This window comes from Borostomias antarcticus (genome assembly GCF_949987555.1).
Source record: "Borostomias antarcticus genome assembly, chromosome: 21".
Classification (NCBI taxonomy): Eukaryota; Metazoa; Chordata; class Actinopteri; order Stomiiformes; family Stomiidae; genus Borostomias; species Borostomias antarcticus.
This window is the reverse complement of record NC_140254.1, coordinates 7759364-7773587: the sequence shown is the minus strand read 5'-3', so window position 1 is coordinate 7773587 and position 14224 is coordinate 7759364. Positions and strand designations below refer to the sequence as shown.

General features: G+C 47.4%; 1 protein-coding gene across 2 annotated transcripts in view; it reads right to left on the bottom strand.

The window, feature by feature from the left end:
* tshz1 (teashirt zinc finger homeobox 1) overlaps positions 1 to 13615 on the bottom strand; it is a gene marked incomplete at both ends in the record, with an annotated part of 35271 nt that extends 21656 nt beyond the window's left edge. For both annotated transcript variants that reach the window (XM_084455446.1, XM_084455447.1), the window contains one exon: positions 13576 to 13615. In XM_084455446.1, coding sequence (XP_084311572.1) covers positions 13576 to 13615 — 40 coding nt within the window. The remainder of the gene's footprint in view (positions 1 to 13575) is intronic.
* Between the last annotated feature and the right edge of the window lie 609 nt (positions 13616 to 14224).

The following is a 14224-nucleotide window of genomic DNA, read 5'->3' as shown; positions in this document are numbered from 1 at the left end:
GCTGCCTTCCTCTTCCTCCCTCTTCCTCCCTCTTCCTTCCTCTTCCTCCCTCTTTCTTCCTCTTCCTCCCTCTTTCTTCTCCTACCTTCCTCTTCCTTACTCTACCTTCCTCTTCCTTCCTCTTCCTCCCTCTACCTTCCTCTTCCTTGCTCAGCGGCCCAAGACCGGCAGACTCTCAGTCACTCTCTATAAAGACACATAACATACCCCCCACCCCAAACACGCACTCTGGCTCAAGCCAAAATGGTGGCAGTAGGGGATAAAGAATTGTGGTCGACACAATGTATGTCCGGATGTCTTTGTGAGTGCGGTGGTGCGACCTGTCGGTATGGACACTGCCTCGCCCCCACCAACCCCAGCCCCGCGTCAGAGCGCTGAGGCCATGCCTGCAGTCCGCCAGGGGGCTCGGGTTTGGAAGGAACCCGCTGGAAGTCTGTTGCTTTTCCAGCTTCTGCTGTTTCCCCAGGAACCCGCATTCCGTGATGTATCGACATGGCAACGCCGTGACAGCTTTACTCACCTGTTGAGGGTAAACGTTCGACCTTGTGACCTGTCTAGCCGTCAACTGAAAAGCTATGTGCTGCACTGTCAAACAGAGATGTTTGTTGTTCTTCACCGTTAACCTCTCTACCAGGTAAGCTGTCTGATAAGAGGATTGACATTAGATACAGACTCACGAGTCAGTCTCTAAACACTGCGCTCGGATTTCTTCGCTAAAAGTGGGTGGAAATAATTTGCAGAACCAATCCAGAGTCTTTAGGGCGGTCCTTCCTAATGGAGCGGTGAAGGTTTTGTTCTGATTCTCCTCTCCAGTTTGTTTGGAGGACATTTCATCATTTCACCCTATTGGAGATGTAGGCAGGGGTTCTGATCGGTAGCGTTGGTGTTCTAGCTGAGATTTTCGATTCTCCAGATTTTGGAGGCGGAGATCTGGCATCGCGAGACTACAGGAAGACAGATGAAGAGAACGATAAACACACAAGCGGGGGGAATGATCAAAGACACACAGACAGACACACAGACAGACACACAGACACACAGACAGACACAGACAGACACACAGACACACAGACAGGCAGACAGACAGACAGACAGACAGACAGACAGACACACACACAGACAGACAGACAGACAGACAGACAGACAGACAGACAGACAGACAGACAGACAAGTGGTCAAAGCCATCCAGTCAGCCAGACAGCCAGCCAGAAAGACGAGTCAGGACCCTATGAGGTATCAGGGAGACAGGCAAACAGACCTGGAGACAAGTGGGCGGAGCCAACATGATAAGGTGAGTGATAGGCCAGGCATCTGACAGGCTGACAGGGCGGGGATGCAGGCGTCCGGGGGTCTGTTCACATCTGAGGGGACGGATCGGAGCTTATGCCCTCCTTGTGACTGACGCTGTCTGAGTCTGCGTAGGCTCCGAGAACATTCTGAGGAATTTCGGGAGGCGGGTGTGTGTGTGGGGGGGGGGGGGGGGCTTATGCCGTTGGCCCCTTTGAATGGGTTCACGCTGCATCATAGCTCCTTTAAGGCGAGACACCCCAGGTGAATAGGCTAAAAAAATGATTTAATAGGTATCACCATGATAATTACCCAGTTGATTACTTATGATAAGACAATGTTTTTTTGTATTACAAGTTTTATGAAATGTTATGTTTAAATATGCAAATTAGGCATTATCTTATCAAATATGCGCTAATTTGCATAACTTTCCAGAACAGAAATCTGAAGTTTGGATAAAGCCAGATTAAAAATTATCGTTTCATTTTGTTGACATATTAGAGTCGAAGGCTTTTACAGAGGAGATTTTTGATATCTCTTTTTATCACTCCATAAAGCAGAAAATAGTTCAACAGCCATAAGAAAATCTATTTTCGCCATGTTTTTAGTAATAAAATGTTATATAATTCAGGCTTTGAATGACATATGAACAAACCCCTCTGTAAAAGCCTTCAGAACATAGATGGGAGTACAACTGGAAAGTTTGGTGTATGTAAGTGCTACTGAAGTGGAGATTTCGATCTCAGAGTATGAGTAAAAACTCATTTAGAGAAAACAGGCTTTTAAAATATGATTCCATACATTTTGTTGGAAAGCACTATTTACAGACACAATATCTAATCAAATCATTAGAAACAACAATATTGAACATCTAAAACATAAAAACTGATGACAATAACAGCATTTATGAACTGAATAGAACCAGTCTCTCTCTCACACACACACACACACGCACACACACACACACACTGCCACCAGTAGAACTGCCAACCTAGTTTGTTGTTTGTCTACCTCTATAACACAGCCTAGTTGACCATGCCTGTCTACAGCCTAGTTTTCCATGCCTGCTCCATATGTAGGCCCCTCATCCATTTCCTGCTGATGCCTTTTCAGTTTCTTAGCTGTGCTCATGCTCTTGCGCCTACGTTTCACACTGACCGTGATGGCCTCAGCTATTGCTGACCTGCTCCCTGGTTCTGTGCAGTGACTCCAGCCCTCTCTCAATTTCTGCCACTGAAATGAAATGTATAGTGATTCTCTTCATCTGACCAAGCCTTATTGATGCAATTCAAAAAAGACAACAATATACTGATATAGGATAAGTATATACAGTACATAGCCTACCCTCTCCCTTCTCTCTCTAAGGTGCATTGTGTTGCCATTATGTACATTATGTATGAAATGTGCTATATAAATCAAGTTTGATTTGAGAGACACAGAGACAGACAGACAGAGAGAGAGAGAGAGGTCTATCTAACCCTGTTTCCATAGACTACCCGTCACTCTCGTCATGTCATATTTGTCTCATACATTTTAAAATGAAGTGTATCACATTTTAAAATGAAGTGTATCACTAACTCTTCATATGGTCGTGTTTCATTGATATAAAGTAAAACTGACCACAATACACAAAATACTGAATGAAATATTATTCACTATATTATTCTGTGGGTCATTACTTCATCCACATTATAGCCTACAACACGCAACAGTGGAGCCTTGCCGTAATATAGACAAATAGCCTACACTGCGGGAAAGCCAAATGTTACAGCGAGAGAGAGAGCGAGAACTTTTTTTACTTTTCCACTATTAGGGGTATGATTAGTATGCACACACCCCTTCCCTTCCATCTATAAAGTGCATTGTGTTGCCATTACAGTAGGCTATGTATGAAATGTGCTATACAAATCCTTGAGAGAGAGAGAAAGTGAGACATCTATCTCAGTCCTGTTTCCATAGCCTACCTGTCACTTTCTTGTCATGCCTCTGGTAGGTTTTAAGATGAAGCCTGGGAATCCCCAACACCTTAGTGATCTTGTTGAGAGCTGCATATCCCAATCCTAACTCGTGTGCTAAGAGCACCATCCGCACATTGACATCAAATGCGACATCGTTCCTGGTTGCGTCTTCAAGGCGCGGAGATGTATACACACTTTTGCGGTAGCAATCTCTTTCACGCAAACTGCACTCTAGAAGCAAACTGCAACAGAACCCACGATTCTGTGGATCAATGTTTATTGTAAGCCCTGTCCCTGCACAATTGGGACAAATCAACCCGGCGATCAGTTCATTCAAACGCGCGACATGAATGAGCCACTGCTGTGCGGCGCGTTGGTCTGTCCGGCTGACAGCTTGCGCATCGATGCACTTTGTGAAGTAATTTCAACGTCTGTTTCATTCGAGTGCTTTCCCTTCTCTTCCATTCCCTTTTTCCGATTAAACCTTGCAAGTGACAACTGTTGTCGTCTTTTCTGTGAGCGTTTTACACTAATTGGCGTCGGCATCTTGAGATTTTTAAAGGTCCCGCTGGAAGCTATCAGGAAGTGTCAAGCACGTCACGTGACGAATCCGAACCAATCACGTTCTCAGAAATCAACAACAGCCAATGAGATTTCACGTTTAGCATCAAACCCGCCTTTGTATTTCCACGATTGGTTGCTGATACAAATGAAACTATCAAGTTTGGTTGCGATAACATCAAGCTTGAGAGAGAGATCTATCTATCGATATATTACACCAGCGGATCCAAAAGACGGCCGCGCTCTGGTTCGTTGCGAAAAAATGCTAACTTTTGGTGATTTTAGGAAGAATCTACAGACGCAAACAGACTAAATGAAGTAAAATAAACATCTAAATGCGTATTTTTGATGTTTTATTTCCACTAGTCTGAAAGAAGACATGTTATGGAAGCAAAATAGCACAAAATCTCAAATTTGACCAGGGCAATGAAAAACGATGTTTTCACCTGCCGTGTCTCGCCTTAAAATGCCTATCAAACCCAGTGTAGTTCCAGAGTGTGTAAAACTGAGCTCTGGTGATGGACAGTTTTAACTAAGGAACATTTCAGTAAGATATATTCCTTTGAGAATGGAGAGAGAGAGAGGGAGAGAGGGGGGGGGAGAGAGAGAGAGAGAGAAGAGAGAGGGAGAAAGAGAGAGAGAGAGGGAGAAAGAGAGAGAGAGAGGGAGAGAGGGAGAGAGAGGGAGGGAGAGAGAGGAGAGAGAGAGAGAGAGAGAGAGAGAGAGAGAGAGAGTAGGAGGTGAAGGGAAGAGAGAGGAGACGGAGATGTGGAACAAAAGGAGGGCTGTGAGCTGAAAGGAGTCAGAGGTATAAACACACACAGAGAGGACAGAGAGAGAGAGAAGGAAACAACAGAGAGAGAGACTGAGGAGAGATATAAAGATGCAAGAGATACCAGACTGCAGGAGAGAGAGAGACTGATAAAGCAAGACAGAGGGAGAGAGAGAGAGAGAGAGAGAGAGGGAGGGAGGGAGAGAGAGGGAGAGAGAGAGAGAGAGAGAGAGAGAGGGAGAGAGAGGGAGAGAGAGAGTGGTGTTTTCGCCACACCGCTGTGTCGTGCCCAGGCATCCGCGTCTCAAGGACGAGCTGTCCTCCTGGCCCTATCTGTTCCCAGATGTCCTATCTGCAGCCCCAGTAAACTGTTGTCCCCCCAAAAAATGATATTCATTGCTTTTCAAGCTTGTAATCAGTTAAAATAAATACTCCTGTCCACACGGCCCACACTGGTTCACTGTGCTGAGGCCAGCTTTTATCAATCACCGTCGTAAAAACAACACCCTTTTATTAGTCTTTAAGTCTTGATGTACTGAGGAGAGTAGGCCAGGACCCGCGGATTCACGTCCAAAAGCCCCGAAACATAACGAAGGAGCGAAGGAGCGAAAAAAGACAAGTGGTGTCGCAATGAAAGAGCCTCAGCCTCTTAAAAGAGAGGGGAGGTGGGAACAAAGGCCTGACGCCCCGACAGCCTCGCTCAACAGGACACAGAAACGCCTCGTAAACGGGGCCACAATGGGCTTTTTGTGAGGCTGTTACCGGGCTGAAATATTATGGGATGCCGGCGAGCATGTTGTTAGAACTGGCTTATCTTGAAGCCGCTGTTGCTTGTGCCAAGTGGAGATGTACTCGTAGGTTTAAAACATGCTTATTTAGCACTGGAGGTGGTTTAAAGCTATTAACCATTTATAAGAGTGTGTGGAGTTTGTAGAGTAAATCCAGTCAATAGTCACAGTTCAACAGGGGGACGACACATTAGAATGCGCAGAGATGGCTGGTGGTGTGAGAAAAACATGTTGCATAAAATTCAAAAACCTCAAAAAAACAAGTACATTGACAGTTAGAGTAGACTAACTGCACACAGATGTTCATGCGCACACACACACACACACATACACACAAGCATATATACACACACAGACACGCATATATACACACACACACATATACACACACTCATACACCGCCATACACACAAGCACACTCACACACCCGCTCACACACACACACACACTTTCCTGCTCCAACGCACACCACACACACACACACACACACACACACAGATAGCCCTACCTGAAATGAGCCCCCCCAGGGAGTATGAAACGAGGGGCCGTTCTACCAGAGAGGAGGACAGGGAGGGAGGAGCCGAGAGGAGTCCTACCAGAGAGGAGGACAGGGAGGGAGGAGCCGAGAGGAGTCCTACCAGAGAGGAGGACAGGGAGGGAGGAGCTGAGAGGAGTCCTACCAGAGAGGAGGACAGGGAGGGAGGAGCTGAGAGGAGTCCAGTCTGCTGCTAGATTGTTCTAGACCCCAGACCCCTCAGGAGCCATATATCCACCTGGAAACAGCAGCACAGCGTGTGTGTGTGTGTGTGTGTGTGTGTGTGTGTGTGTGTGTGCGTGCGTGCGTGCGTGTGTTAATGTGCAACATATCTCCACCTGGCAACATCAGCAGGATATAGCGTCAGTCAGCATGTGTGTATCCAATCGTGTGTGTGTGTATGTGTGTGTGTGTGTGTGTGTGTGTGTGTACGGTGTATAGCAGTACAGGCACATCTAATCAACGGCTAATAACGGCACAGTGGGAGTCGCTGGCCCCCGTAAATCAATGGGCAAAATAATTGCTAATACACTGGTTATCGATTAGCGCAGCCGGGCGCTGGTTCTCAGGGGTTGACTGGGCTAAGAGCTAACACAGTGACAAGGGTAAAGTGGTATTTCTCTCTACGCACGCAGACAGACAGCTGGGCTGGAGGAATGACTGGGGGCCTCGGCAGTAATTCTTAATTGACACCTGTCAGGGTAATGGCTGCAGTCACAGCTGCTGCGGGAGATTTTCTACCCCAGTCCTGTTCATCTGTCACATTTAATACCTTTCCCTCCCTCCCTCCCTTCCTCCCTCCTTCTTTCTCTACCTCCTCTGTTTGCTCGCCTGCTTCTCATCCTCCAAACGCACACAAAGTGTTCTAGAGCTTCAAGGAGCTAAATAGAAATTGTCAGATTATTCTTTTAAAAAATAAAGAAAATGGTGGAGGGGCGGGGCTCCAGCTGAGGGGGAGGAGTTTAGGGGTGGGGCTCCAGCTGAGGGGAAGGACAGGAAGGGTGGAGTTTAGGGGCAGGGCTCCAGCTGAAGTGTGTAGTTTAGGGGCGGGGCCACACAAGACTCCAACATGCTGATCACTTCAGACATATTGAGCCGTTTAATAGTGGGCATCAACATGTTCCAGTTTGCTATCCTTTTCTAAATGCAGACTGTGAAAACAGAAAGTAAAAGGCTAATTTATTTAGGGTGAGTTTCTGCACCGTATCAACAGAGGAAATATATCATCTGTAACAGGTTTGAAAAACAGATCCTGTGGATCACAGCCTGAAACATGTTTCCTGTGGAGTCCACCGGCCTTGACTGCTCCACTGAGGCGGACGAGAAAGCTAATGTCCTTCTCTCCAGAAACAGCATGTCTGGCACACATCAGTCACCATCAGGACACACACACACACACACAAACACACACAGGTCAGTTGGAAGAATAGTGGAATTAAGGCACTCGTCTGTCATTACCAGGGGAGATGGGGGAGACATCCATTTGAGCGCACGCTTGCAGGCAGACTGCACTGGACACACGGTCTTCTCTAAAACCCTGGGACACCCCTTTCCTCTGAAGTACAGGGAAAAGCTGAGTGGGAACCCACACACTGACACACACAAACACACACACGCGCACACATATACACGCGCACACACACACATACAACACACACACATACACACACATACAACCTACGCAGCAGCACTGACAGAGCGCAGGCTAAGATGGAGAGGATTCAGACAGGCGTCCCTGGGGATGGGCTGACCTCTGTGTGACCCCGGGCTTCTCCTCTCCAGGTCATGACTCGCTCTCTTTCTCTCTCTCCTCTCCTTCCACTCCCTGACTCTCTCTTTCTCTCCCTCTCCTCTCCTTCCACTCCCTGACTCTCTTTCTTTCTCTATCTCACGCTGATAGAAATTAGCTGAGAAATGAAATGTCAACCCACACAGAGGGGGGGGTGGAGAACAAATACAGCTGCCCCCCTTTGATTGGGCGACTGCTATTACCCACAATCCTCTGCTGAAGCTAGCCTGTTGGCGCGAGTTGTTGGCGTTTGTTATGTGTTGTTTGTGGTGCGTGATGGTTCTAAAAATTAATTTGTTGCTAGGGAGTTTTAAGGCAGAACCCTATACGCAGGATCATGTTGTAGGTGCTTTATAGAAGCTGGCAGTGACACTGTGTGTGTGTGTGTGTGTTTGTTTTCTTTTAGGAGGAAAGGGAAAAGGCCTGTGCGCATGCGCCATGTGCAGTTGTGTGAACGTCGAGTAAGAATGAGTGTGTAAGCCTGTGAGAGAGAGAAAGGCCGATTAGAGGTATTCTCTGTGTGTGTGTGTGTGTGTGTGTGCGTGTGTGCGTGTGTGTGGAAATCCAAATCTCCCCGGTTGTGTAAAAGCTCATTAAACCCGGGGGTAGTGTTACCGTGGCGTCTCTTTCCCTCGTCAGCGTCTTGCTCCTGCATGTTCTCTCTCAGGCCCTTTCTCCTCCATGAGAAACCTCATCAGTCTTCATCTGGCACTTCACCTCCACGCACAAGAAGGAGAGTGGAGGGTGCACAAACGCAAAGTGTGTGCGTGTGTGTGTGTTTGACTCTTTGATTTCCTATAGGCCTCGTGGCCGCGACCCCAAATGCAAATGAAAGTATTTGCGTTGAGGACTGGAGGGGCAAACATGACTATTGACTAAACTAGTCAATGTCACCTGTTAATGACACTTTGAATACCCTTCGCTGCAGATTGGCTTAATAGACAGAGGCAGAGACGCCGATCTCCCTCTCCCTCCCTCACTCTCTCTCCATCCCTCCCTCCATCTCTCTCTCCCTTCCTCCATCTCTCTCTCATACACATACAGGAACTGCACACCATCACAGCAGGAGCCGGTTGCACCAGCTGATCTTAAGTTCCACCTTAAGTTCTGTCCTAAAGTCCATACTAAACCCTATGTCCAAACTAGTTAGTTTGATCTTAAAGTTGTGCTTATCTTTGGTTGCACCACGGAGACGTAAGTTTCATCTTAGTTACACTGGCATAAAGTCCACACTAACTAGGGGTGTAACGATACACTAATCTCACGATACGATACACGATATTGGGTTGACGATAACAATACGATACGATACACTAAGGGCAGGTGTGAAGAGTTGCAGTAGTGCTGCTGTTCACACCAATAGTGCATTTCTCCACATTTCTACTCCAATACACTGTGAATTTAGAGCTTAATTGTTGTAATATCATGGATAGGCCTAGAGACAAAAGAGGTGTTTGTTACCAGCGTTGTGTAGCCAGTGTTCACTGATATACAATAAACATATCACAATATTGTTTTCACCTTGACGATACGTATTGTGACGTTTCTGTATCGCGATATATTGTGGCACGATATATTGTTACCCCCCTAACACTAACCAAAATATTGTCGCAGAATATTACATTTTCGCTGTCTTAGCCAATCATCGCCACCCGGCTCAGGCCGGCTGCGTTCTAGAGGGGAACAGAGGGAGGTTCTACAGGGCAACATAGGGAGGTTCTACAGGGAAACAGAGGGAGGTTCTGCAGGGAAACAGAGGGAGATTCTACAGGGCAACAGAGGGAGGTTCTACAGGGCAACAGAGGGAGGTTCTACAGGGAAACAGAGGGAGGTTCTACAGGGCAACAGAGGGAGGTTCTACAGGGAAACAGAGGGAGGTTCTACAGGGCAACAGAGGGAGGTTCTACAGGGCAACAGAGGGAGGCTGCAACAACAAGCCAACGTCTCCTTGCTCCTCTCCACGTTCCTAACTGCACAGACTACAACCACCTGCCCACAACACACACCACACGCCTTCGACCCCCATCACACGCCTTCGACTCCCAACACACGCCTTCGACCCCCAACACACACCACACGCCTTCGACCCCCATCACACACCTTCGACTCCCAACACACGCCTTCGACCCCCAACACACACCACACGCCTTCGACCCCCATCACACGCCTTCGACTCCCAACACACGCCTTCGACCCCCAACACACACCACACGCCTTCGACCCCCATCACACGCCTTCGACTCCCAACACACGCCTTCGACCCCCAACACACACCACACGCCTTCGACACCCAACACACGCCTTCAACCCCTAACACACCACATGCTTCAACCCCCAACACACGCCTTCGACCCCCAACACACGCCTTTGACCCCCAACACATGCCTTCAACCCCCAACACACGCCTTCAATCCCCAACACACCACACGCCTTCGACCCCCGACACGCCTTCAACCCCCAACACACACCACACGCCTTCAACCCCCAACACACGCCTTCAATCCCCAACACACCACACGCCTTCGACCCCCGACACGCCTTCAACCCCCAACACACACCACACGCCTTCGACCCCCAACACACGCCTTCAACCCCAACACACACCACACGCCTTCGACCCCCAACACACCACACACACCTTCAACCCCCAACACACACCACACACCTTTGACGCCCAACACACCACACACCTTCAACCCCCAACACACACCACACGCCTTCGACCCCCAACACACATCACATGCCTCCCACCCACAACACGCCTTCGACCCCCAACACACACCACACACGCCTTTGACCCCAACACACACCACACGCCTTCGACCCCAACACACACCACACGCCTTTGACCCCCAACACATACCACACGCCTTCGACCCCCAACCCCCACCACACACGCCTTTGACCCCAACACACACCACACGCCTCCCACCCACAACACACACCACATGCCTTCGACCCCAACACACACCACACGCCTATGCAGGAGGAGAGTGCCGCTTAGGAACGGCTCCTAAAGACAAATTACCATATTTGTCGCCGATAAATGCCGTGGCAAAATAGCTATTCACCAATCAAAGGAGGCCCATGTCGTGCGTACATCAACTTGTTTGAGAGGACTGAGCGAGATGATGAGACCAGCGGTCTTTAGCGGAGCGGACATCTATGAGGGCGACTCCATTAGGAGCATGGCCGCCATTAAGCACCGCCAGCCTCCCGGACCTGATTAGTCAGGTGGGCAAAGTCCATTTGTCACCTGTGAGCCCTGCTGGAATTGAGTTAATACTGCACAAGTGCACCAGGGAGAGAGGGGTGAGGGGTAGAGAGAGGGGTGGGGGGTAGAGAGAGGGGTTATAGAGAGGGAGAGCGGGAGTACAGGTCTATATGGTGGTACTGGCTAATATCAAGTTGATTACATCAAGGCAGCTTGCGGACTTGACACCTTGCTGAATTTGTCAGCATTAATCGGCGGGGCCCTGTCACCAATCCGTCAGCTTCGGAGATAATTAGGGACCCTGGCTAATGATGCCATTGAAGAAGGGAGGCTTACGGACCCCCCCCCCCCCCCCCCCCCAACCATCACTTCTTCTTCTGAGTGATAATTAAGAGACTCGTAGGCACAGTGAAGACAGCTGGGTTTGAAGAAAATAAAGCCAGGAGTGATGTCATAAAAAAATAAAAGTTGCTATATTATTGCCATTGGTTCCTGGCTAAAGAACCATACTGGGAATTGTTTGTTCATGGCCCTTCTGGTCTCAATATGCTTTTTAAATTTGTTTAAATCAATCCCAGTTTTGTCGGTCATGAGTCATGACAATAGGCCATATCGAAAAGATTCTAAAGGGGTATTTGAAAACAATGTCAGTACAAATCATTGTTAAAAAGGTCAAAGGTGATAGGCTCCAGATACGGGTAGGCTTCTAAACCGGGCACCTCCAGGGAAGGTTACTCACAGATCTGTAATTTTGACTCTGTGTGTTTGTGTTCTGTGTATTGGTTGTAGATGGGGTTAGGGTTAGGGATGCAACTCGCTCCAAATGAGTGTTCAAAAACGAGCATTGTACTGTGGAGCCCCCCCCCCCCCCCGACAAATTATTGCAGCAAAACTCGCTGCTGCTCAGATGCTAAGATGGCACCGCATCGAACACACCTACCAGAACCAACAGATGCAGCGACGTGGGTCCAAACGAAGGAACGCTGATGTATGGAGAACCCGTCATTAACTACACCAGCTACAGGCCCATCAGAGAACGCCGGGCCATGGGGGTAAAAGAGAAACCTCCATTTTAGGGAGCAGTTCAAAGCCATACTGTAACTTACCGTAGGCTACAACCCATCCCTTTCCGGATATAAAAAAAAGTTGTTTCTGTGATATAACTGTATTTTTGCTCCAAAACAATATGCTGTGTTATATTTGTAATACTTTTTTGTGCTGGAACAAGCAAACACACACACGCACACACACACACACACACTTCTTGTCACAGTGTTTTGATTGAGTCCACTATATGCCATGCAAATAATGTAAAGATGATGTGAAGATGATGCCTGCCACGTTTGGATTGACCATTCTAGTTGGTGATGTACAGTATGCGTCTGTCACAAAACAGAAAATTACATCAATATTCACTGGCTGGGTGAGAGCAAGCCAGGACGCAGGAAGGCTGGTCAGAAAATCCAGCTTCACTTCCCTGTTTTCCTCGCCCATTATGTTGTAAAAGATGACATGAACATGAAATGCATGTCTTTAGGCTAGATTTGTATCATAGCTTGCATCTTAAGCTCTTGATTTCTAACCAGCACCAAAGCATAAAGTCAGTGTAGCCTAATTACTACAGTTCCAAGTCTTCCTCACGCAACCTTCATTGAGTCTGCTTAACCTCACATTTCTCCCAGTCTGTTAAAGATTAAAGTTGTTTTTGTTAAATCCCAAACTTCAAATATGTTCTTATTATGCTAGTGATATTAATCCATGTCAATCATATAGCCGTGCGTCCGTTAAAAGACTTCAGACCTCTGAAATGACCTCGGCCTACCATTACAGTCTGGGCTACATCTGGTCAAACGCTGCTCACAAGTGGCGGTCAGTGGACAAAATGTGTAAAAAGGGGATATCCAATCATAATGCCTCTACAAACAAACTGTTCCCTGATGAATGAATAAACCCCGTGAAACAGGCAGCAAAAGCTGGTCCGTTTTAGGGATATGGGCTCTCGACACACCCCAGCACCCCCCCGCCCCCTCCCGGGCTTTAAACGCAAACTATTTACCCGCATGAGACTTTTCTTTCAATTTGTCTTTTCTTGGTCCTCGACAGGGGCAAAAGTTGTCCTTTTGAGTGGCTCCAGCTGTCAAGCGCATGCGTGTTTCCATGGTGAATGATTTACTGATGTTGATCAGGACTGAATAGATCAAAGGCATTCGCGTGACAGGCGATCAATCAGGCATCAAATCAGGGATGGCAAAATCCCCGAGCGGAACCCAGGCTGAAAATACGCGGTGACGAAGTTTGTTCACGGGAATTTATAGCTGAGTATGAGCTACATCAAACACTGGCTACACAAACAATTAGTTAACTAACGTCCCAGGTTACTTGATTTAACCTAATATTTTACGTATGTAAAACGTATAAATTGACTTTGACAACCCATCAAATGTGATCTTGCTGCTGCAAAGCTGGAGAATAGTTTAATTTTTCGGCAGAAAATACTTTTTTTCTAGCTCTTATCTAGCTTAGTTTAACTTGCGGGTATTTAAGGTGTTGTTTTTGTTTAGTTGTAAATAGTAGGCTAAATACGCATTTAATATAGCAGACAATTGCCTGGTTGTCGGTAAGAAATGAGAGGTGGTGAAGTTGAGAGGGTTTTGAGACGGAGTTGGCTTACCTACAGACCGCCGCGGGGCTTGCTGTTTTCGCCTCGGCATACTGCTGCTAGACTTTCCGCTTGACTTTTCATGCAGAGACCAAAATAACGGACGAGCAAAAGACGAAGCCGAAATAAAAGCAAATCTCTATGTTTATGTCCTTCTAGATGGAATCAGTGGAGTGGAAATGTAGATTCCCGGTTTTTTGACTGGCAATGGGCTGTATGCGTCGGTGAAAGTAAAAAATCTCAAATCATCTTTAGGAAATCGTTCATCCGATGAGAAAAAGCTGAGATTGTTATGCTACTCAAACAGAGCAGGTTTTCTATTGATGCTTCGAATAGATAATATTTCAAGAACTCATAGCATGTTGATACAAATTCGTTTGATGTCTGTTTAGGTTTCAGTCTAGCAGGGGAGGATATGGACAGCCGCCAAAGCCTCCTCGGTCCCTCGCCGCGCTCTCATCAAAATGATTCCACCTCCAACAAGACTTTGAAGATGATTTCCAATGAAAAGTGACAAATAGAGGATTTAATGTATCAATGTAACTTCCACGACGGCGAATGTACCGTTCCAAAACTGTATATCCGCACAGGTGCCGTTCCGTTGTTCAAGGTCTGCTAGTCGACAGAAAATGGGAGAGAGCGAGAAGAGAGAGAGAGAGAG